This window comes from Bubalus kerabau, chromosome 10 (assembly GCF_029407905.1).
Source record: "Bubalus kerabau isolate K-KA32 ecotype Philippines breed swamp buffalo chromosome 10, PCC_UOA_SB_1v2, whole genome shotgun sequence".
NCBI lineage: Eukaryota > Metazoa > Chordata > Mammalia > Artiodactyla > Bovidae > Bubalus > Bubalus kerabau.
The window spans coordinates 18,170,847-18,196,363 of NC_073633.1; the positions used below are offsets into that span (position 1 = coordinate 18,170,847).

The window sequence follows — 25,517 nt, forward strand, 5'->3', positions numbered from 1 at the left end:
TGTGCGCTTGAAGGCCAGGCCAGGGTGAGAGGTCTATGCCAAGTCAGAAAAGCCGTGGCTGGAAGGAGAGGTGCAGTAGCAGTGGATCTGGTAGCAGAGGAAGTGGAATTAACCGCTGGAGGAAGCAGCCTCTGGCAGCTGTGTGGGGAACTATCTCGGGGCTTCCCCGTCTTCAAGTTCCTCTGATGGTCAAGTGGCAGGAATTTGAAAGTGAGAGTCCGCCTTTCCCTCAAGCTTCGCCCTCTCAACTCTCTTTTACAGCAAAGCTTCTTTAAAAAAAAATTTTTTTTTTAATTTTTAAAAATTGAAGCTTAAAAAAAAAAGAAAAATTGAAGTTTAGTTGATTTACAATGTTGTATTTGTTTCTGGTATACAGTAAAGTGATTCAGTTATATATATAAAAATACATACATATAATTTTTCAGATTCTTTTCCATTATAGGTTATTGCAAGATATTGATTCTAGTTCCCTGTGCTATGTAATAGTTCATTTATCTATTTTATGTATAGTAGTGTGTATCTGTTAATCTTGAACTCCTAAAGATGGAGCTACCATATGATCCAGCAGGCCCACTCCCAGGCATATATCTGAAAAAGATGAAAACTCTAATTCAAAAAGATACATACACCCCCCAGTGTTCATGGCAGCACTATCTACAGTAGCCAAGACATGGAAGCAACCTAAATGTCCATCAACAGATGAATGGCTAAAGAAGATATGGTATATATACAATGGGATATCACTTAGCCATTAAAAAGAATGAAATAATGCCATTTGCTGCAACATGCATGGGCCTAAAGTTTATCATACTAAGTGAAATAAGTCAGGTACAGAAAGACAAATACCACATGCCATCACTTGTATGTGGAATCTAAAAAAATGATAGAAGTGAACTTATTTACAAAACAGAAATAGAAAACAGACCTGAAAAGCAAACTTACGGTTACCGAAGGGAAAATGATTGTAGAGGGATAAATGCGGAGTTTGAGATTAACAGATGCATACGACTGTATATTGAATAGATCCACACAGTGAAGCTTCTTGACGGGGGACTCTGCACTCACCTCCCACTCCCTCCTCCGTCTGCTATATTCTGGCTTCTGCCCCAGCTCCACCTACACTTGCTCTTGATGAGGTCCTGAGTGCCTCCTGGTCGCTAATGACAGTTTGCCCTCTTCCATCCTCACCTCACCGGCCTCCTGGCAGGACACTCCAGCTTTGGGGTCACTGTCCGCCCTGGGCTTTTTCCCTTCGTCTCCAGCTACCCCTTCTCCATCATCCCTGCAGCATCGTCTCTCTCAGAGCCTGCCTTCTTCTATACACCCTCCCTGTGCCTCCTCATCTACTCCTGCAGCTCAGTCCTCCTCCATCTCTAAACTCTTCATCTCAGGTCCGGAATTCTTCTGAAGCTTCTGACCTGGCCACCTGGGTATCCCCCAGGTATCCCCTGGGGCCTGCACATCAGCAGGGCTCAAATTGAGTCATCACCTCCTCCTGCACCCTGTCCTTCCACCTGTGTTCCAAGCTCCAAAACCACCTGGGAGGCTACCCATGGTACCTCCTTCTCTGCCTTCCTTTTCTCATTTTATCTGTAGATGAACTGCTTGGCTTCTGTTCAGCTCATAACCACATTCATCTCCCTGAGGCCAGGGTTTGCTAATTGTACCCCTCAGCATCTGTCATAGGGTGGGGCAGAGTTGGGTCCTCAGTAAATATGTGTGATCTGAAACTTCCTCAGCAGTCCAGTGGTTAAGGCTTCTTCCAAAGCAGGGGGAGCGGGTACAATCCCTGGTCAGGGAGCTAAGATCCCACATGCCTCGTGGTCATAAAATCCAAAACATCAAACAGAAGCAATATTGTAACAAATTCAATCAAGACTTTAAAAATGGTCCACATCAAAACAAAAACAAACAATCAATGTGTATGATTAGATTCTGAAGGGAGGTGAAGCCCAGCTTCTGGAGACGCCTTTCTTCAACATTCTGGGAAGACCCACCAGTGGGCATGGGAAAGAGCGATGCAGAGACCTGGGATGTTTGTCCTTGCTCTGTCTGTCACTAATTACCTGTGTTGTTCTATCTATGAGGGGAGGCCTGCAGGGACCTCACAGGGCAGTGTGTGGTGGGGGAACAGACTGGAAGTAGGGACAGACAGTCCTGCTCTGTCTTGGGCCAGCCTGGCCAGGAGACTCACCTGCCTCACAAGGCAGGAAGCAGGTAAGCCCTCCGTGATGCATTCCGCAGAGGAAAGCTAGCACAGAGTGAAGAACCAGAGCGCAGCGAGGAAACCCAGCCCCTCCTGCACGCTCCCCTGCTGCTCTAGAACTCAGTCCCCTGCCCAAGTGACTGTCCTGTGTGATCTGCCAGCCAGCGTCCCCATCTGCCCCCTCCCCCGTGATACACAAGTAAGAATTGGTTTGTCCAGCTGGCTTGCAAGCTGCTCGGGGATTGTTTCCCTGAGACCAACCTATTCTAGATGACCTGATAAATGCGATTTTTAAAACTGAAAGCCAAGGACCCTTGTGAGGATTCCCCTGGGAGCCCTGGAGTGAGTAACCACCTCCAGCGTCCCTCCTAGATGAATCTCCGATTTCACATCCGGAACCATCCAGTTTGCTCTGGTAGGCGGTGCTTTGCGGTGAATGGCCCTGGCTATGGAGCAGTGGTTCTTAACGGGGAGGGAAGTCTCACAATGCCTGAAGACACTTAGGATGGTCACACCTTGGGTGAGGGTGGAGGTGCCCCTGATATCGAGGGGCCTGGGTTGCTGCTAAACCTCCTCCAATGCACAGGACAGCCCCCCTTGACAGAGAGTTACCAGAAGTCTCTGTCGCAACACGTCAATGGTGCCAAGGCTGAGAAAGCTTCAAGTCAGACTGCTTGGCTCAACTGCCGGCTCTACCTGGAGCAACCTACCTGCCTTCTGGCTGTCTCAGTTTCCTCACCTTTAAAATGAGTATAATAGGGAGCTCACTGGCGGTCCAGGGGTTAGGACTTGGCACTTCGGTTGCCATGGCCCCGGTTCAACCATTGGTCTGGGAACTAAGATCCTGCAAGCTGTGAAGGGCAGCCAAAAGAATAAAAATAAAATGGGTATAATATCCATATTTACCAGTAGGGTTGTTGTAAAAACTAAATGATCTAACTTGCATAAAGCACTTAGAACCATGCTTGTTGCACAGTAAAACATTCAGGAAAGGTTGATTGTTACTGTTGATATTTGGGGGATGATCTGGGCCTTAATTTCGTAGCTTTTCAAACCAGTGTGGATGCTAGTCCATTCAGATATAGTAACATTTGCATCTTGTTATCACATGTGATGGAATCAGGAATTCCCATGTCACCTTGGCCTTTGACAAAGGCACAGTGCCCTTCCTGGGGTCAGCTTGCTGAGACATGTCTCTGAGACTTGGAGGGGCAAGGAGCCAGGTCATCCACCTGCATGGACTTAGCGCCTCACCTTCCTGGGCTTGCTTCCCTGTCAGCCTCTGCAGACTCAGATCCCAAAGCTGCCGGTCCCCACCTGGCAGAGTCCCAGGCTGCTCCGACTCTGCCTTTGCTGGGGGCCCAGATCTGGGCTCCCTGCCCACTCTCTGGCTGGCACTCTGGCCTCTGCTCACCCCAGGATTGCTGCTGGCTGTCTGAGGGGCCTCAGTTGACTTTCTGTCCAGCGAGGCACTAGCAAACACTGGGGAGTAGTACCTTCCTGTCGTACTAGATTGCAGGTATACCTGACCTATTCCTGGACTCTTCTAAACACTGAAAAAACAATGGTAGCAGTGGTGGAAGATGTGAGAATGAAAAGAGATTCCCAAATCTGTGAATTAGAAATATATCCAGCTTATTTTTATGTATATAAAATTGTGGTGAAGTATATTGGTTAAATATAATTCTCTCCCTCCCCCACACAACAGGCCTTAATTATTCAAGAAGAAGTGTTGGTAGCGGAGGCAAGGAGAAAAAAAGAATATTTAAAAAATCTAGAATTTATATAAAAGGCAAACCAATACTTTCTTGGAAAGATTAGCTAGACTTTCCTTTTAAGGAAAAGGATCTGTCTTCAAAAGGAAGAGATTAAAATGCGCTATTGCTTTGGGAACAATCAGCTTTAAAAAGGATCCCCAGAGGAACCAACTCCTGGGACGCTCATGGTCGGAGGGTCAGCCAGCATTCTCCCCGCCGGCTGCAGCTCTCAAGTGCTTGCCAGTCAAGTTCAGGGACTGACACACAGTCCTTCTCCAAACCTGCTCCTCTGTTGGACAGACAGACAGGAGGGCGCAGGACTGGTCATAAAAAAACTGATGTTTTTCCTGCAAACTGATTCTTCTTTTTAGGGAAATGGGCATTTGAAGAAGCTTCTCTCACCTCATTTGATTCTGATAACAGGCTAAGTGCCCATTTTCTCACAAGCAAACCATTAGTGTGATGTTAAAGATGCAGTCATCCGCTACATGATAAACTGATGCTCTGTTTTATCAGACTGGGGTTTCAGACTAGCTGGGAGAGAGAAGTGGTTACAGTTTCCTCCATGAGATCATGGTTTTGAAGGTCCCAAGACCTTGGCCTTAGTGGGGTCAGGATTGCTAGAACTGAGGCTGGCTCTTTAAACTGTAGGATAACAGTACTAAAGACCACTTTATTCATTTACTACTTCATTCATTCAGAGAATATTTATGGAGCATCTTCTCTGTGCTCCTAAGCATTCTACAGGCACTGGGGTTACAGCAGAGAACAAAATAGAAGTTCTGCCCTCATGGAGCTAATATTTTAGTGGAGAGAGGAGACAGTGTGTTGGGAAGAGATGATACCTTTTCGGGAGATCTTGAAAGGCCTCACTGAGATGCTGATGTTTGAACAAAGACCTGATCGGTGAGAGGATTCTCTACAGATAGATAACTGGGCAAAGAGTGCTCCAGGCAATGCAAACAGCCAGTGCAAAGGCCCTGAGCTGGGAAAGTGAAAGTGAAAGTCGCTCAGTCATGTCCGTGGGCTTTGCGAGCCCATGGGCTATACACAGTCCATGGAATTCTCCAGGCCAGAATACTGGAGCGGGTAGCCTGTCCCTTCTCCAGGGGATCTTCCCAACCCAGGTCTCCCACATTAAAGGCGGATTTTTTTACCAGCTAAGCCACAAGGGAAACCCAAGAATACTGAAGTGGGTAGCCTATCCCTTCTCCAGGGGATTTTCCTGACTCAGGAATTGAACCAGAGTCTCCTGCTTTGAGGCAGATTCTTTACCAACTGAGCTATCAGGGAAGCCCCCCTGAGGTGGGGGTGGGGAGTGAAGCCAGATGTGTTTGGAAAACCAGGGGTGGAGCAGGGCAGGGTGGAAGGTCAGGGCCAAGGAGCAGTGGGAGGGTGGGGCAGACCACACAGGACCTCCTGGGCAGTGTGAGCCCTTGGGATTTTTCTCCAACTGAGAGGAGAAGCCCCTGGAGAGTGTCAAGGAGAGGCACAACACCACCCACTTTATGAGCCGCCTCATTGGGTGATCTTTTCTCAGTTGTGTTATTAGTCCCATCTTTTCTTCTTAATGCTACACATTTATTTGAAAGGTCAAAAGTTTAAGAAGACTAAACATATTGACAAGGATATAGAAGAATTGGAAGTCCCAAACTCTTCCAGTAGGAATATGAAAGGAAGCAACCATTTTAGATCATAGAATATGCTGATGTTCTCAGTTACTCAGTGGTGGCTGACTCCTTGCGACCCCATGGATTGTAGCCTGCCAGGCTCCTCTGTCCATGGAATTTTCCAGGCAGGAATACTGGAGTGGGTTGCCATATTAAGTCTCATCTTAAAGGTGAGGCGACTGAAAGGTTAAGAAAATAAGAGACTGAAAGGTTAAGAAAATTGCCCACATGTGCATAGCATGAACAGCCAGGATTCTAAGCTGGACTCTTCTTCCTTCTTTTTTTTATTCTTAACTTATTTTATATTGGAGTATAGCTGATTAAGAGTTATGATCGTTTCAGGTGGACAGCAAAAGGACTCGGTCATACATATTGCTGCTGTTGTTCAGGCGCTAAGTCACGTCCGCCTCTTTGTACCCCATGGACTGCAGCACGCCAGGCTTTCCTGTCCCTTACTACCTCCCAGAGTTTTCTCAAACTCATGTCCATTGATTCAGTGATACCATCCAACCATCTCATCCTCTGTCACCCCCTTCTCCTCTTGCCTTCAATCTTTGCCAACATCAGGGTCTTTTCCAATGAGCTGGCTCTTCACATCAGGTGACCATAGGATTACAGCTTCAGCATCAGTCCTTCCAATGAATAGTCAAGGTTGATTTCCTTTAGGATTGACTGGTTTGATCTTCTTGCTGTCCAAGGGACTGTCAAGAGTCTTCTCCAACACCACAATTTGAAAGCATCAGTTCTTCGGCACTCAGCCTTCTTTATGGTCCAACTCTCATATCCATACATGACTACTGGAAAACCCATAGCCTTGACTATATACCATGTATCCACCCCGCCCCCCCCCATACTCCCCTCCCATCCAGGTTGCCACATAACATTGAGCAGAGTTCCCTGTGCTATACTGGAGGACCTCATTGGTTTTTCATTTTAAATATTTCAGTGTGTACATGTTAATCCCTAACTCTCTCCATTCTTCCCCGCTAACAACCATAAGTTCATTCTCTAAGTCTGGGTGAACTCTTCCTTCTCAGCCAGGGCTCTTTTCTCTCTCGTGTGTAAACCTCTGCTCCTGCCTGAGAGCTGGGAAAGGGGCAGACAGGGCTGACTCTTCCTGCATGTGGATTGCTGGGGGGATCTGGACCCGCGCTATGGCATCATTTGAGAGCATGTACAGAGAGTGCTCTGGAAACAATCAAGTATTGCACATATGACGAGCACTGTAGTAACTAAGAAGTTCCTGATGAGTCTTCTTGACCCTATGTTCCTAATGCCGGATGGTCTTCATTTCAGCATTGGGCTGAGCACTGCTGGTAGCTGTTATTCACCTAGGCAAGTTCCAGCTCCTGTTTCCATCTTTCCCACCACTCATATGTGGATCTGCTGGTTTCACCTCCAGGTTCAACCTTGCCTTGGTTCGCAGACCCATCAGCCTATATAAGGAAGCACACTCCTTGGAAGGAAAGTTATGGCCAACCTAGATAGCATATTCAAAAGCAGAGACCTTATTTTGTCAGCAAAGTTCCATCTAGTCAAGGCTATGGTTTTACCAGTGGTCATGTATGGATGTAAGAGTTGGACTATAAAGAAAGCTGAGCACTGAAGAATTGATGCTTTTGAACTGTGGTGTTGGAGAAGACTCTTGAGAGTCTCTTGGACTGCAAGGAGATCCAACCAGTCCATCCTAAAGGAGATCAGTCCTGGGTGTTCTTTGGAAGGACTGATGTTGAAGCTGAAACTCCAATACTTCGACCACTTGATGAGAAGAGCTGACTCATTTGAAAAAACCCTGATGCTGGGAAAGATTGAGGGCAGGAGGAGAAGGGGATGACAGAGGATGAGATGGTTGGATGGCATCACCGACTCGATGGACATTGAGTTTGGGTGGACTCCGGGAGTTGGTGATGGACAGGGAGGCCTGGCGTGCTGAGGTTCATGGGGTTGCAAAGAGTCGGACACGACTGAGCAACTGGACTGAACTGATACAGCTGGGTATCAGATCACCCATGCTATCAGATATCCCAGCACTGTGTCTGGCACACAGAAGGTGCCACATACCCATCTTGACCCAAGATGACCCAGTCATCTTGACCATTGGGCCTTGCCCTCCTGCGTATCCCACTGCATCTGGGTCTGCCCTGTTCACCCAATGAGGGCTGGGGGCTGCCCCCAGGCCTTCCCTGGCTCAAGGCCACTGGGTCCTTACTGTAAGTAAACAACCAGCCTCAACACATCCAGGAAACAGGCTTGTGTAAGGAATGTGAAGGGCACAGCTGTAGTTTGGGAGGCTCATCTCTGATTCTGCTTGTCTCCCAGCCGGCTTGCAGGGGAGGGGATGGTGGTGGCAGCTGACCCAGTGGAAGGAAAGCCCTGTGAACCCGGAAAAGAGTGCCCATCTTTCTCACAGGTAAGCTCCTCATAATATCATCCCCAGAGGGATTTTTCTTCCCCATGTAGATTTTACAGAAAGTAGATGAACTTATAATGGCAGACACAGGGTGGTCATCGTTTTGAAGACCTTCAGTATCCCCTCACTCATACCCTCAAAGCAAAAGACATAGAGATGCAAGATTAGAAGAAAAGAAAGAAAGAAAAGACTGTAAAAGTTAAACAAAACCACCCACAAATAGCCTGGAAAGAAAGAAAAAGAACGACTGTACCATATCATGGCAATTGTGGACAGTTTGGCAGCTGAGCCAGCAATGACTCATTCCTAGACTCTGGTTGCATAATCCTCCCCAGCCCAGGCAGGAGAATGAAACTAGGAGACTAACGCAGTGACATTTAGTAGCAGAAAGGAAGCCCACACAACATTTGTGCAAGGCCATCCAAAAATAGCGGCTCCTCCATGCTTGGGTTTGGAAACTATGCATTTCACTTGAAATGCCTGAGTTGTGGCACATTTTTCTTGGACCACCCACACCATAATCCAGTTCAATTGAGCAAATATTTATTGCAGGCCTACTGTGTGCCAAAGGTTGTAAGTAAAGTTGCTCAGTTGTGTCTGACTCTTTGCAACCCCATGGACTGTAGCCCACCAGGCTCCTCCGTCCATGGGATTCTCCAGGCAAGAATACTGGAGTGGGTTGCCATTCCCTTCTCCAGGGAATCTTCCCAACCCAGGGACTGAACCCAGGTCTCCCACATTGCAGGCAGACGCTTTAACCTCTGAGCCACCAGGGAAGCCCGCCAAAGGTTGTAGGGGTGGGAAATCCAGGGATGTGGGAGACTGGATGAGGAGAATGTAAAGGAGGAATAAATGGGTTTTGGAGCCAGAGGGTGATGGAGTCAAACCCTGGCATGGTTCCTTGGTCCCTTACCAGCTCCAAACCTTGCTTTCCTTGTCTTTGAAGTGGGATACAGTCTCATTAAATTGAGTGAGGCATCAGTGAGTTGAGGTATGTAAGTCACCAGCGTGCTGATGAGCAGTAGGGCTTCACCATATGGCAGGTGCTCTTGTACCCTCTGGAAGAATCCTCAGTGTGTTTGTGTGTGTGTGTGTGTGTGTATACACATGTGTGCACTGCAGTACTAAAAGTGTCTGCCACTGGAGAAGCATAAAGACATAAAAGGGGCTCAATGAAAGGAGCTCTCAAATCTGGTTGGGGTTGGTCAGGGGGTCCAGCAGTGAGGACGAGGCCTTTGAACTGAGCTTTGATTCGTTTAAACTGAACTGAACTGCCAGAGTGAACAGTGGCAGGTTTTTTCCTTCAGTGCTCCCTGGGTGTCCACCCTGGTGCCAGGCCCTGAGGGTACAAGGACAAAGGAACACATCTATCATCAATTTTTAATAACTGTAACAATAAATTAAATGTAATAAAAATGGAAATAATAATACAGGGAAGTGGTTTGGCATAACAACTGTGGGTGTGGGTTCTGAAAACAGATTCCCTGTGTACATATCTCAGCTCTTTCGCTTCCAGTTGTGTGGCTCAAGCGAGTTATTCTCTGCCTCAGTTTCCTTTTCTATCAAAGTGAAAGTGAAGTCGCTCAGTCGTGTCCGACTCTTTGTGACCCCATGGACTGTAGCCCCCCAGGCTCCTCAGTCCATGGAATTTTCCAGGCAAGAGTACTGGAGTGGGTTGTCATTTCCTTCTCCAGGGGATCTTCCCAATCCAGGGATCGAACCTAGGTCTTCCGCACTGCAGGCAGACGCTTTACCATCTGAGCCACCAGGGAAGCCCTTTTCTATCAAATGGGGGTGCAAATAGCAACTCCTTTATAGGGTTGTGAAAATTAAACTGAAACAATGCTTGGAAAGCACTTAACGTGGTGCCTAGACCGTAAGAAGAGGGTGATAACGGAAAGCTACTGCCGCCTTCGTCACCGCCATCACCACCGCCTTCGTCACCATCAGTCATCCCTAAAGAGAGTGTGGTGCACAGTCCTCCAGGAGCAGAGGGAGACTCGCAGAGTCAGGGAATGCCAGAGACAGGAAGTGAGTTTTAAACGACAGGCAGGCATTTGCCAGGAGGATTCTGGAAGGAAGAAGTATTCCAGGCAGAGGGATGATATGAGAAAAAAGCATGAATGTGCAGGAGATAAATGTTTAGGAAACAGGAAATGACTTGGGCAGAAAGCCAGGCTAAGAGGATGACCTCAACAGGGGGAGAGAGGGCAGGCGGGAAGGGAGTGAAAATCCTTCCTTTCCTGGCTCAGGTCAGGCGGTCAGGAAGCTTGTGCCTGGATGGGAGCACCGGCTCGCTCAGAGCCCTTGGCATCTTTCCAGGAGATGTCAGACACAGGCTCACTGAGAAGGCAGCCAGGGTTACTGTCCCATTTTCATTGCAAATACTAGCCCTTATGTCGTTTGTAGCTCTTTGCACGAGGAAATCTCAAGATACATTCATCTTATAATTCAGCCAGGAAAAAGTATTGATGAAAATGATTTCTAACTTGTATTGGGAGTTGACAACGTGGCAGGCTCTGAGCCCTTCACAGGTGTAAATTAGTTCATTTAATTTCTCACAATGATCATATGAGGTAGGCACTGCTATTTGGCCTGTTTTGTAAGTAGAAGGATGACTCACAAAGAAGTAAACTAATTTGCCAAAGCAACACAACTATTACTACCAGACCTTGTGCTCCTCACTCCTTTGTATATGGAAACCTCTTTTCCTTTTTGCATTTCTCTCTCTCTCTCTAAAAAATATTTATTTGGCTCTGATGGGTCTTAGCTGCGTCGTACGGGATCTTTCATTGTGACACAGGGCCTCTCTAGTTAGGGTAGGCTTAGTTGCTCCGCAGCTTGTGGGATCTTAGTTCCCTGACCAGGGATCTAAGGGAACCTGTGTCCCCTGCCTTGCAAGCCTGATTCTTAACCACTGGACCACCAGTGAAGTCCCTTGTATTTCTCTTGTTGCATTGGCTACCAGGAGCCTCAGCTAAGTTTTGTGATAAAGTGTAGTATCTTCTTTAGGCCAGAGTTTCCTGCATAATTATTTTTTTTTCCTTTGAGGCTCTCTAGTCTCCAGGTCCAAGTGACCTATCCAGGTTTTCTTATTACATTCTTCTTTGTAATTTGTGCTCCTGCTACTCTGGACTCCTCACTTTTTTCAGGCTTGCTTTTCGCACTGTCGTTCCTCCATGCCTCTGTTCATGCCAGTCCTCCTACTTAGAATGACTTTCTCTCACTCTGTTTTTATTTTTAATGACGTGGAAGTTTTATAATTTAGTGAGTGAAAAGAGTAAGTTACAAATCTACATGTATAGAAATACAGTAGGTTCCAATCTTTAGTAAATAACCATCAGAACATATGTATGAAAACAACCCCAGAGAGCTATGCATTAAAATGACATATCTGAATAGGGGAACAACAAATTATTTTATATTTTTGCTTGATGATCTCTATCTTCTGAATGGTCACAGAAAATACATATATCACTAAAGTTGTGACTTTTAAGAAAATTGTACATTTTTATTTTTTAAAAGTCTTAATTAGCATTTCAATGAATTTTAAGTGTACAGTTCTATGGCATTAAGCACACTCACATTGTTCAACTGTCTGGGATGACTTTTTTTTTTTTTTGCTTTTAACATATATATTAAAAGCATTTAAAGCTCGCAAGTGGATTTTATTTACAATGTTATGTTTAATTTCTGTTGTATAGCAGAGTGATTCAGATATATATATATCTATCTCATGTATCTTTTTCCATTCCATTTTGGTTCATCATAGAATGTTGAATATAGTTCCCTGTGCTATACGGTAGGGCCTTGTTGTTTATATGGCACATATATAATAGTTTGCATCTGCTAATCCCAAACTCCCAACTTCCCTCCCCCCTCCCCTCCCCCTTGGAAGCCACAAATCTGTTCTCTATAATTGTTTTTGTTTCGTAAATATGTTCATCCATGTATTTTAGATTCCACATATAAGTGATATCACATGGCATTGTCTTTCTCTTTCTGACTTACTTTGCTTAGTATGATCATCTCTAGGTCCATCCATGTTGCTGCAAATGGCATTATTTCATTCTTTTTTACGACTGAGTAATGTTGCATTGTATATATAGATATATATGTAGCACATCACCTTTATCTATTCATCTGTTGATAGACATCTAGGTTGCTTCCATGTCCTAACTATTGTAAATAGTGTTTTTATGAACAGAGAGGGGCATGTATCTTTTTGAATTACAATTTTGTCTGGGTATAGGCCCAGAAGAGAGATTGCTGGATCATCAGTTCAGTTCAGCTCAGTCGTGTCCAACTCTTTGTGACCCCATGAATCACAGCACGCCAGGCCTCCATGTCCATCACCAACTCCCGGAGTTCACTCAAACTCATGTCCATCAAGTCGGTGATGCCATCCAGCCATCTCATCCTCCGTCGTCCCCTTCTCCTCCTGCCCCCAATCCCTCCCAGCATCAGGGTCTTTTCCAATGAGTCAACTCTTCGCATGAGGTGGCCAAAGTATTGGAGTTTCAGCTTTAGCATCAGTCCTTCCAATGATCATATGGCAACTCTATTTTTAGTTTTTTGGAGGAACTGTTAACTGTTTTCCGTAGCGGCTGCACTAATTTACACCCCACCAACACTGTAAGAGGTCTCCCATCTGGAATGACTTTCTAACTTCTTTCTCAGCCACACGTGCTCTTTCTCCAGGCTAGAGCAATGCTCACCTTGCATTTAAAGCTCTCCCCATCTCCCCCGACGCTGCCTGCAGAAAAGACGCTCCCTCCTCTCCACTTCCTCATTGCAGGGACCTCTGTGTGCCCCTCATGTCATTCGCGGCAGTGGCCAAGCGAACAGGCTCTAGAGCCTTCATATCCTATATTTGACACTGCCAGCTGTGTAATCTAGGGCAAGTCACTTAACCTATCCGTGCCTTGCTTTCCTCACCTTTAAAAATAGACATTAGTCCCATTTCACAGATGAGAAAATCAAAGCTTATAAAGGTTAACAAGTTTACCCAGGATCTCAAAGCTCGTAAGTGGTAGAGTGCATTTAAAGCCCTAGAGTACATACACTGAGTCTGCTTCCCTAAATAATAACACTGCCATTTATTGATCACATATTATGTGGCAGGCTCTATGCTAGGCACCTGATATAATAACCTGCTGAATCCTTACAACTAGTCTCATGAGAAAAGTTGCTATTATCCCACTTTACAGATGCAGAAACTGAGGCCCAGAAAGGTGGTGTCATTTGTCTGAATCCCTCAGCAAGTCAGGATTTAGTGACTATAAATAATGCCTTCTTTTTCACCACATTATGCAAAGATGATCGATTTCTAAAGTATACAACTCAGTACTAAGATGAGGGGGTGCAAATTTTACTCAGGCTTCAAGAGTTCAAAAAAGGGGGTTCAGTGAGGACTTAAGAATGTGCAGAAGCCTTCACAGAAGAGGGGGATGGTGCTGAGCCATAAAGGCTGGTAGTGGAGGGCCTGTCCTACCTCGGGTCCATAGTGAGGCTGTGGTCCTTGTAACTAGTCAGCTCCCAGTTAAGACTTGTGAAGTGAAAATGGGGTCTGGGCCTGGGTCTCCTACCTGAGAGAGGAGGCTGAAGGCCAGTGTCCCACTGGAGATGGCCAGTAGTAAAGATGAGCTCCATTCAGGAGACACCAAATTAGAGTGAGGGGGACCCTAGGGTCTGGAACCAGGTGTACACCTAGCAGGCATCTGACCAGGTGGCCAGGTGTGGGGACAGGGGGACCATGGGAGGATCCCATATGAGACTCTCAAGGCGCCTCCCTCTTGACATCACAAGGCTTCTTTCCTGAAAGTCAGCCCCCACCCCTGGCATGCCCCTCTGCCAGCCTTTATGACTGAGCTCTCCAACAGCATGGGATAAAAAGAGGCATTCCAGAGCTGAGAGGTGAGCAACTGTGCAATAGAGAGAGACTGAAAGATGCAGACAGAGGGGACAATTTAGGCAGAGTCCAGAACACGCTTGGGGAGAGGCACTTTGGAAGCAGCTGTTTGTTTACAATGGAGGCCTCCTGGGAAGTCAGTGTTATCTCTTCTGAAAGGCACTCCTCCAGGCCCTGCTTGTCAAAGCTTTGCTGGTTTTGTTCAGGTTGTAGGCTGGAAAGAGATGTAGCCGCCCTTCTGAGGAACTGCTTGGTAACTCGAATCCCTGCAGAACAAAGCCTGGCCTGCCCACATGCTGTCCCCTCTGTCTTTTCTAGGGGCCACTCATTGGGCCCACATTCTGCTAGCTCTACAGCTGGCCCTGTGTGTTTATTTTCCAAAAGGAAGAGGATTGACCATGAATACCAGCAAGTACTTTTACAACTTTTTGAGCATAACTCTGTTCTAAGGCTGGCTTCAGCTCCTTCTGACAGCAATTTCATGAACTAGATATGATTATTAACACATTTTAAAGAATCTTGGGTCACACAGCTAATAACTGGCCAAGCTGGGATTTGAACCCAGGCCCGCTTGACTCCAAATCTGTTGCTCCAGAGTCCTCCCTGGGGGTTGTGTGGGGTATAAGGTGAGGTATCGTCTTTACTGGCTTCATCCCCAAATACATGCAGTTGTGATTTACCCCATCATTCCCTTTGTACTTTTAAACAATATTTATTTATTCATTTATTGTCTGTGTCATGTCTTAGTTGTGGCATGGGGCCTCTCTAGTTGTGACACGCACACTCAGCAGTTGAGACGCTCAGGCTTATTTGCCCTGCCGCATGTGGGATCTTAGTTCCCTGACCAGGAATTAAACTCACATCCCCTGCATTGGAAGGCAAATTCTTAACCACTGGACCCCCGGGGAAGTTCTTGTACTTTTTAAAATTGAAGCATAGTTAATTTACAAGGCTACAGTGTTAGTTTCAGGTGTAAAGCAACTCAGTTTTATATATATTTATATATGTGTGTGCATATATTATATATTCTTTTTCAGATTATTTTTCATTATAGGTTATTATAGTGATTATAGTTCCCTGTGCTATTCAGGAGGTCCTTATTGTTAACCTATTTTATACTTTTGTCTTTTAAGCAACAAACTTGACCAAATCTAGAGACACAGAGAAGCCAAAAAATAGATGAATTCAATAGCATGTGTTGACAGGGTGTTATGGGGACTCTGAGAAGGTACCTGATCCAGATTGAGGGGAAGATTTTAGAGCTGTCTGAAAGGATGGAACGTCTAAGATGAAACGAAGGGTGAGTAAGAGTTAGCCAAGCAGAGAAAGAGGAAATGGATTTAGGCAGAGATAAGAGTTTGTTTAGGACAGCGGTCTGGTCGAAGAGGAGAGTTTGGGAGCCTTGGCATAGATGAGGTTTGAGGCCAGGAGACTGGCGAGATGACCTAGGGAGTGAGTATGTCACTTTACCCATCCTCTGAAGAGGGGCGACGAGCAAATCTTCCTCATAAGGTTGTTGTGGGGGTAGAATGGATGACACAGGGGTGGGAAACATCTGATCAGTGTCCAGTTCCAGTGGGAGCATGTCAGGCAGGGAAACAGTAAGCCTCCAGCAGAAGCAAGGGGGCCACCAGACAGGAGCTGGAGTCAAATGAACACGAGGCAGGCAGGGTCTGGGTTTTGTCTCAACGGGGCTGCGATGTCTAGGCTTCCTTCTAGCTGGGTGCTGGCTGCATGGAGGAGTCATCGGTCAGACAGCCTGGATTAAAGGATCAGGGTCCAGAGGGCTCCTGGGAATCTGATCTCTGCAGAGACGGCAACCCATTCTCCCAGGGGTGGGGGTTTAGGGCCCACCATTAATAATCTGCATGTAGTTTACCTTTCCCAAGGTCTCTGCTGCTGCCCAGAGTGACCCTCTCTCCCTGAGCCTTCCTGTACCAATCTGTAACAGCTAAGTATCAAGCCCCAGGCACCTCAAGCTGTCAGGCTAAGCATCTCACATTCATCATCCCTTCTCATCCGCACAATACAAGAAAGATTCTCCTGTTAGCCCACTTAAGAGAATGGGGTAAAGTGCCACACTCACAGCCTAGGTCACCCCATCCAGCCCATGGCTTTATATATCATCTATATTGAGAACTTCCAAATTTCTCTCATCAATCGGATCTGTCTTCTGAAATCCAGGCTCATACATTCAACTGTCTTCTGAGAAGTCTCACAAAATAGGTCTAAAGTGAAACTCTTGATGTTCACTGCCCCAACCTGTGTCACCCACATCTTCGTCATCTCAGTTAACAGCAACTCCATCCTTCTAGTTATTTAGGTTAAAAAAAAAAAGTAAGCATCATCTTTAATTCCTCTGTAGCTCTCAGGCCCCACATGCATTCAGCCCACATGGGCTGTGCCTCGTTTCAATGCGCCACTTATGAGGTCACAGGGGTTGGGTGACAGTCTTCTGGGAAGACAGGGAAGGGGAAACTGTGAAGGGATGTTTCACTTCCCTCGGGACCTCAGAATGAAGGACCCCCAATGAGGAAGAAAGGTGAAGTGAGGCTGGGGTCTCCCAACCTTTGAGGGAATCTGGAGCAGAGAAACCTCATGGAGGGACTGTGGAAAGAGGGAGAACCAGAGAAATCAAGGAGTTAAAACAAAATAGGGCAAGAAAAGACAGCCCAGCTCTGCAGATGTTTTCCGTGGAGGAAGTGCACGCTCAATGAGCCACTGGGCACAACCATCTACTCTCCAACAGGCATGTGCAGCTGGGCCCACTGCCCAGGGGCACCTGCACCCATGTTCACTTGTGCGACCCTGGTGCTTGTGACCCCCGCCTGACTGGCTGCGGAGCACCCCACCTCCCTGCAGATTCCATGACCCTGGGGTCTCTGTCTGCAGCACCAGCACTGGCATCACAGATGGCCGTGCTCCACGTGACAGAAAGCTATCTGCTGCCCAGGACCTGGGGACCTCTGACTTCTTGGGGGGAGAGGGTGCCTCTCTCCATCCTCCAGACTCCAAAGGGCAGAGGGTCTGCTTGCTTCTCCCCTGGGTGAAGTACATGTGCGCAGAGCTGGGGGAGAGCGGCAGCCTGGAAGGAGGCTGGGCCACCGGTCCACTGTCTCTCACTTGCTGTGTGACCTCAGACAGGTTACCCACCATCTCAGATGTTACTGTTGTTCAGTCGCTAAGTCATGTCCAGCTCTCTGCGACCCCATGGACTACAGCACTCCAGGCTTCCCTGTCCTTCACCATTTCTCCCTGAGTTTGCTCAAACTCATGTCCACTGAGTGGATGATGCCATCCAACCATCTTATTCTCTGTCACCCCTTCTCCTCCTGCCCTCAGTCTTTCCCAGCATCAGGGTCTTTTCCAATGAATCAGCTCTTCCCATCAGTTGGCCCAAGTACTGGAGCTTTAGTGTCAGTCCCTCCAATGAATATTCAGTGTTGATTTCCTTTAGGATTGACTGCTTTGATCTCCTTGCTGTCCAAGGGACTCAGAGTGAGCAGTGTTAGATAAAACAAGCCCTGTCAGTTCCCCCAGGACAGGGCTTGTATCTTCTTTATTGGTTCCCATGGTCCCTGAACTGAGAGCAGGAGAGTACATTCAGTTTAAGAGCGCTCGTCTCTACTGTAATGTGTTCCTGTTGGGGTATGTGTGTGTGTGTTATTTGAACCAGATGTTCTCATTCCATGTGCAAAGTTATAAATGGCCCCCATTGTCCTGCAGCTGGGGGCACAGAGCAGAGATTTTACACACATGCCAAATGTGTCTTAAGGTTCTGTTGAACTCCAAGCTCTAGGGACCAAACCGCAACCCTCTCGGCCAAAGTCAAGCTCCCTCCAAGTTCTATTTCCCAAAAACTTCCCTGTACCTTTGAGGACCAATGATGTCCCTGAATTATGGATCTGTCCCAACAGCCTTCATGAGAACAGCTGAGCCTCAACGTCAGAGCCGGAGGGAGTGAAGAGAAGGTGTGGGAGTCAGAGTGGACCTGAGTGTGGTCCAGTTCTAAAGGCGGGGTCTGCATGGTGACAGGGGCGGGGGGGCAGTGGGAGGGGAATAGGTTTTCAGAGCTTTGGATGGAAGCCATCTGAAAAACAGTGCACTTTACAGCTTTGCCTGCATCTGATGCTTGTCAGCGCCTCTCCAGTGCTGGGCATTGTCCAGTATAAGGGGTACTGTTAAGCTCGCTGCTACGGACACAAGAGGGGCTCAGCTCAGTTGGAACCTCCCGAGAAGCCTAAGGAAAACCTCCCAGATTTGTCTGAAAGTAAAGTTCAGAGAAGTTAAACAGCTTGCCTAAGGGCACACAGCTGGTTGGGGAGTCTGCCCAACAGGGATTAAAACCCTCTCTTTTCAGTGCCTGGGCTTTTCCCATAGTACTCTGGAGGGTTCAGTTAGGGCTCTGACTTGCCAGGACGAATGGAGCCCACCACCTAACCTCTCTCTGGAGGTGGCTTATTTTCTCATCTGGACAGAAGCATGATGAAGCTACCTGCCTTGCATACCCCCCAGGGAGGTGCAGAGGACCCAGAAGCAAGGGGAGTGCTCGCAGCATCACAAGGTGTGAACACGAATGGGGGCGGGGAGGGGCTCCTGTCAGTGCTGAGACTGAGGAGGGTTGGGGAGCCCTGTCTGACGGGAGATTCTGGAAGGCCTGGCTGTCCACTTAACTTCCCTTCCAACTCCCTCAGGCCACAGTCTCCCCAGACCCCCTTCCTTCAGATCTGATCACACTTGACACCTGGTTTGCATCAAGAGGGAGCCTCTTGTGGAGAACTCACCTCTCCCGGTGACATAGGGCTTTACAGCTTACCAAGGATTTCCCCGCACTTTTTATCTTGATCTCGCCATACCTCCCTGAGGTGAGCGGGAAAGGCTTTACTATCCCAACTTTCAGCTGCATGGATAGAGACCCTGCAGACCGCAGCCCTTTTTAAAGACAGATAATGAGGCCCACAGAGAAGAAGCCACTTACCCAGGGCCACACAGCTTATGAACCGCAGAGCAGGACAAGAAATAAACTCTTCTAGCTCATGGGTGGCATTCTTCTTCCTAATACCCAGGATGTCCAGAACCCCCCGGACCTCCCCTAGAAGTTGCCTCTAAAAACAAACTCCTGCACAGCGTTTCCCCCAACATCTGTCTTTCTCTCGTGAAGGTCGGGGCAAGATGAGGCAAGAAACAAGATTGTGCCATGATTCTGACCCTGCTTCTCCTGAGGGTGACAGGAGGGGAGGAGGCTGCTGGAGGGAACCGTGAGGGATGTGGCCGCAGCTGACCTTCAGTTCCCATGATGCCCTGCGGCCCCGTGGTCGGGGGTGTGGCTACCCCGTGTTCTCCTTTTTCATCCCCTTCTCTAGCCCTGGCCTGTGGTTATTGATGACCGCACCACTCCTCCGTGGCTGCAAGAACCCTCTTCAGCAAGAATCCACTTAATTACAATCGCAGGGCAGAAAAAGTGACTCAGACATTAAAAAAAAAAAAAAAAACTAGGAGCCAGAAAGAAGGGTAAAACAAATTGAGTTTTATCAATAGATCCCTCCATTACCCAGAAAATTTCATTACCCTGTACCTCCCACTCCCTGAGCTTTCTGCTAAAGAGCATATTGGCTGAAGCATACATTTCTGAAGTCTGGCCTGAAAGGAGTAGAAGGGGAAAACCCCAAATAATTAGAAATGCAAGAGACCTCTTTCAGAGAAATGCAAGAGGTCTTACTGAAGTTTAACTTCCCCAGGATAGATTTGGGAAGGATGCGGGGGTGGGAGGCGGGGGGCGGGGAGGGGAGGAATTAAGTAACAGGCTGAGGTCCATCCTGAAGCAAAAATTCTGTGGATGAGCCATATAAATAAATGTTAAGTGTCTAAGAGTTTATCAAGAAAAACACAGCAGAATTTTAACCAGTAACTCAAATGGGTGCTGCTTTAATTCCACAGTTATGTGCCAGGTGGGTCTTGGGTCCCAGCAGGAGAGGATGTCCTTGCTGTCTAACCCAGTTGAGAAATTCCTCTTCCACTTTGTAATTTGAAATCTTAATAATTCACCTCTTCCTTCCTCTCTGCCTCCCATCCCCCAAGGTAGCCACATGTGTGAACGGCCTTCATAACCAATTCATCATGTCAATGCTGTATGAGGGATATGAGCTCGAGTCCTTTGGAGTAAGTAGGCAACCATCTTCAGCCCAATCTTCCTCCTCAACATGACCACTGACGTGACTCCCTGTTGCCTTTAAGAAAAAGCTAATGGGGACCCAAGTTATCTCTCCATCTTTATCTCTATTAACTTCACATCTTATACCATCAGCCCCAGCCAAACTACCTTGGCATTAGCCTTGCCTACTTTCCCACCTATTTGTTCAAATTCTCCCCTAAACATATGAGGGCTAGGCAAAAAGATATCAGCCTCAATGAAATCCTGTTCTTTCCCCTGAACATAGTGATATGTTCCTGCTGGGCCTGCAACACGATTCTCTGGGGTACTTCTTTTTTATTTTTTGGCTGTGCTGGGTCTTAGTTTCAGCTTGCGGAATCTTCAATCTTTGTTTTGGCATGTGGGATCCAGTTTCCTGACCAGGGATGGAACCTGGACCCCCTGCATTGGGAGCACAGAGTCTTAGCTACTGGACTACCAGGAAAGTCCCTCTGGGGTACTTTTTTGATGATATATAATTATAAGTATAGTTAATCTGGAGAAGGCAATGGCAACCCACTCCAGTACTCTTGCCTGGAAAATTCCATGGACGGAGGAGCCTGGTAGGCTTCAGTCCATGGGGTCGCAAAGAGTCAGACACGACTGAGCGACTTCCCTTTCACTTTTCACTTTCATGCACTGGAGAAGGAAATGGCAACCCACTCCAGTGTTCTTGCCTGGAGAATCCCAGGGATGGCAGAGCCTGGTGGGCTGCCATCTATGGGGTCGTACAGAGTCAGACATGACTGAAGTGACTTAGCAGCAGTAGCAGCAGCATAGTTAATCTAATCTATTAGTATCATCTGTATGTATCATTTCTTCAACCATACAGTAAAAATACTGAATTTTCTGTGTAAACGAATGAAAGAATTTGCAATTAGCCCTTCACACACATTGCCTGGCAAGGCGGGAACAGAATGATTTGCTCAAGGCATCTGCAGTATAATGTTCCATACACAGAAAAGGAAACTGTCATAAGAATCTATTAGTAGCCTAGGGGTTAGCTCATTTAACTGAGCAACTCCATTAGGGGTTGTTAGCACATCAAAGCAGTGTTTATTGAACCTGGAGAAGTGTCAAATTGTGCTCTGGTTCCGCAAACCTCTCTCAAGGTAGGTGATAACATCTGCTTTATTTTCAGGAGAAAAATAGTTTCCTTTCCCTGAACACACAATATCTTTGTTCCTTCTGTTGACTAAGATGTCAAGCTGCCTTGAGTTATTTAAAGAGACAGAAAACGTCTTTGTTCCTCAGTGATATTCCCTTTGGATTCCTTTCACTGACGATAAACAGCTTCACTATTATAAGATGTCTCTGCTTGCTTTTAAAAGGACACCACTCTATCCACCTCCACTCCATTTTTCTGGTTGCTGTCTTTATGTGGAGTTGCTCTGGTCGCTTTAAAGTCATCTCTCTGGATATCACACTTCTTTAATGTTGATATAAAGGACCCCAAACTTCCTGTCCTCTACCTCCTCCTACTTTTTTAGGGCTAATAACTCCATTTTGCAAACATGCCATTTAAGCCCCAGCAGTTGGAACCCAGGAATACAGCTGCTTCGCTGAAACAGATAAATGGGGTGGCTGCCCTGGTTGCCATGGAGACAAAAGCCCACTTCCTAGGATAATGAGGGCCATATCTGGGAGCCTCAGACCCTTGCCCCTTCCCCCTTACTGAGGCCTCTTGCTTTCTGTTCAAATAGAAATGAAGAAAGAATAGCTTCTACTTCTGACTTTGTGGGGGTGGGTCTCAGAGGTGAGCAGAGAGGGGGAAGAGCTAACATAAGACATGTCTAGCCTAGTGGGTAGGGCCCTAGGCTGGGGGCATGCAGGCCCAGGTTCAAACGCCAACTCAACCAGCTGTTTGGTGACCATAAACAAGTCCCCTTCTCCTTTCCGAGCCTCAGTTTCTCCAGCTATAAACTGAGGGAGGTTCATTACCTGTCTTGACTTGGTTTGCCCCAGAAGCTGAACTTGGGTCAAAGATTCAAACGTAAGTAGTTCCTGGAAACTCAGACTGAGGGGTGTGGAAATGAGACCGAGGGAAGGGAGCCAATACACGGTGTGCTGTTGAGCCGGCCATCACCATGGCAACTGGGCCTCCATCCAGTTGGGCAGTTCTGGGAGACAGAATTGGAGCAGACCACAGAGTTCTCCTGCCCAAGCTGGGGATTAACCCACCACATCTGCATCTCTCTTTATAGAGGGCTGTTTCCAGAAATGTTTGTTCATGGCCACCTCGGACTTTGCCCCACACTGGCCCACCATGCTTGCACATACTGGAAGGAAGCAGCCTTGAGTGTCAGGGATAGTGCCTGAGAAGGCAGAGGGAAGACACTGATAACATCTCTGTAATAATTGACCTGCAACTCTTCCCTCAGCCCTAAAAAGTTGTAGGCATACACATGGGCAAAGTAGGGGAATTTAAGGCCTTGGTGTGTTGTGCAGAGTGCAAGGACTGCATCTTTGCACTCAGTGACACCCCTCCCCCATGATTCTAGGACCTCTGGACGGTTCTCAGAAGCTGAGACCAGAGTTCATCTCTAACTGGTCAGAATGGTGAGCTTATCCACTGGCCAGAGGAGGAGGTGATGGTCTAGCAGTCTCCATCCCACCTTCTTCCTAACCCTCATCCCCATCCCATTCTCCAGAGCTTTTCATGGTCTATTAAAATACCTTATCTTCCAACACAGGCCCTCAGGTGCTGTCAGGTTTTCTCCCCTTCTGTCTCTACACAGGCCATTCCTACAGATACCCTGAGAGTACCTTTCCCTGAATTGAATTTGAGGCCCAACCCAAACTTCACCTCATCCAGGAAGTGCTTGACCATCCCAGGGCTCCCTCTTCTTTGAAAATCTGTTGTCTCTGACATCATCTAATCTGATCACACAGGACTCTGGCATTTCACAGTGACACATCTAACCGTCTTCAAAAGAACATTCTTCTTTGCACCATTTAGCTGTCTATCTGCCAGTACCTGGCTAGTGTTTGAGAGACAGGAAATAATTGAAATAAAGAGTGAGTCAATCAGTTCAGTTCAACAAGTATCGACTGGGAATTTCAGTATACAGATGCTGTCAAAGGTGCGATGTTGTTGTTCGTTTGCTCAGCGTGTCTGACTCTTTGTGGCCCCATGGACTGCAGCACTCCAGGCTTCCCTGTCCTTCACCATCTCCTGGAGTTTACTTGAACTCATGTCCACTGAGTCAGTGATGCCATCCAACCATCTCATCCTCTGTTGGCTCTTCTCCTCCTGCTGTCAATCTTTCCCAGCATCGCGGTCTTTTCCAATGAGTCGGCTCTTCCTAGCAGATGGCCAAAGTATTGGAGTTTCAGCTTCAGCATCAGTCCTCCCAATAAATACTCAGGGTTGATTTCATTTACGATTGACTGGTTTGATCTCTTCTGAAGTCCAAGGGACCCTGAAGAATCTTCTCTAGCACCACAGTTTGAAAGCATCAGTTCTTCAGTGCTCAGCCTTGTTTATGGTCCAACTCGCACATCTATACATGACTACTGGAAAAACCATAGTTTTGACTATATGGACCCTTGTTGGCAAACTGATGTCTCTGCTTTTAAATATGCTGTCTACATTGTCATAGCTTTCCTTCCAAGGGGGAAGTATCTTTTAATTTCATGGATGCAGTCACTGTCATGGAGCAGTGGGGTGACTCAAAAAAGATGTCATGTGACTGTGCAAGATAATAGTCAGAATGTGCAAGGATGGCCCTTGGAGATCACCAAGTCCCATCCTCTCCCTTCACAGATAGGGAATCATAGAAGGAAGTTGACTTGCCTCAAGTCACATAGCTGATGAGTAGTTTTACATGTGTTTATTCACCACAGGGGGTCCTAGACTTTCTTTTTATCATTTGTGTGAGTTCAGACAATCTTACTTTTCTTTGCCTTCCTCCCCCCCCAACTTTGAAGAAAAATGGAATTTAACGGCTTCTCTTTCTGAAGAGAAGGGGCAAAGAATAAAAATATCAGTTATATAATAGTCATTTGCCTTAGTCATGCAGCCCTGCCAGAGTGCTGTTGGAACAGAAAGATGATTAAGTTAAACACGGCATATTTATTCCCCTGCGGTCACCCTAATTGGGTTTGCCACAGTAATTGATTTGACAGGTTATTTTTACTGAGAACGAGCTGGGTTCCTCTGCTGGCTAGCAGATTTGCTGTTGTTCTCAAAGTCCAGGGTGGCAAGGGTCCAGATGCCCAGATGTGCAGATGTGGCCTGCTTTCCCCTTGAGGATGGGTAGGGGGATTCCCCAGCTAAACCTGGGGGGAATTGAACTCCCAGTGTACAAGTGTGAGAGTTTTTAGGGGGTTTCCCGAGAAAGAAATGGGTAGAGAAGCTCAGTGTGATGCTTCAAGGCATCAAATGGAGGGATCTAGGAAAAATGGAAAGTGACACGCGTCTATGTTAAAGACTCCATCGTGAGGGCGGAGGAGAAGGGGACCACTTTTTGCTTCTGGAGCTTTCTGTACTTTTTGTCTGTTTCAAACAGCCACCCCTTCCCACCTCTGCAAATGGCTGCACAGAGTACAGAGAAGCAGCATTCCCCGGTAGACTGCAGCACCAGCCACCTACACAGCCTTCTCTATTTTTGCACACAGCTCAGGGCCTCCCCCTGTGGGCTGGCAAATGCTCAGAAAACCATGGGAGGTCTCCAGGGTGAGAGGGGACCCTTGAAGGAGCTGGCACCTGCCATGAAGTAGGGCCATTTCAGTCACCAAGTGGCCTTGGATATTATCTCGCCTTTGAATTTCAGAGTCCTAGCCATCCATCCACACAGTGTAACCATAGTCTGTCCCATCCCCTCACTAGTCTGTGATGTGAGTAATCACAAGTGATAATTACTGAGCACATAAAAACATCCCGAGCTCTGGACTCACTCTTCCACACACCATCACATGTTGTCTGTATAGTGCGATGCGGAAGGTGCTATTATTACTGTTCTTCCTTGCTGCTACTGCTAAGTTGCTTCAGTCATGTCTGACTCTCTATGACCCCATAGACGGCAGCCCACCAGGCTCTCCCATCCCTGGGATTCTCCAGGCAAGAACACTGGAGTGGGTTGCCATTTCCTTCTCCAATGCATGAAAGTGAAAAGTGAAAGTGAAGTCACTCAGTCATGTCCGACTCTTTGCGACCCCATGGACTGCAGCCTACCAGGCTCCTCTGTCCATGGGATTTTCTAGGCAAAAGTACTGGAGTGGGGTGCCATTGCTTTCTCTGACTGTTCTTCCTTAGAGACACGGAAATTGAGGTTCAGAAAAGTAACACTTTTATGGGCACACACCCATAAAGTGGTAGAATTCAGGCAGGCTGACGCCAGCCTTGTCTTTTAACACCGTACTACTCCATTC

General features: G+C 47.1%; 1 protein-coding gene across 20 annotated transcripts in view; it reads left to right on the forward strand.

The window, feature by feature from the left end:
- Positions 1-25,517, forward strand: part of LOC129620936 (uncharacterized) — a 97,746-nt gene that overhangs the window by 58,816 nt on the left and 13,413 nt on the right. For 12 of the 20 annotated variants that reach the window (XR_008698896.1, XR_008698907.1, XR_008698901.1 and 9 more), the window contains one exon: positions 7,953-8,043. The exons of the other annotated variants lie outside the window; for them this stretch is intronic. Coding sequence is in view for 2 of the 12 variants with exons in the window: in XM_055536802.1 (XP_055392777.1) it covers positions 7,953-8,043 (91 nt within the window). In the remaining 10 variants the exon portion in view is untranslated. The remainder of the gene's footprint in view (positions 1-7,952; positions 8,044-25,517) is intronic. 20 annotated transcript variants of the gene reach the window in all.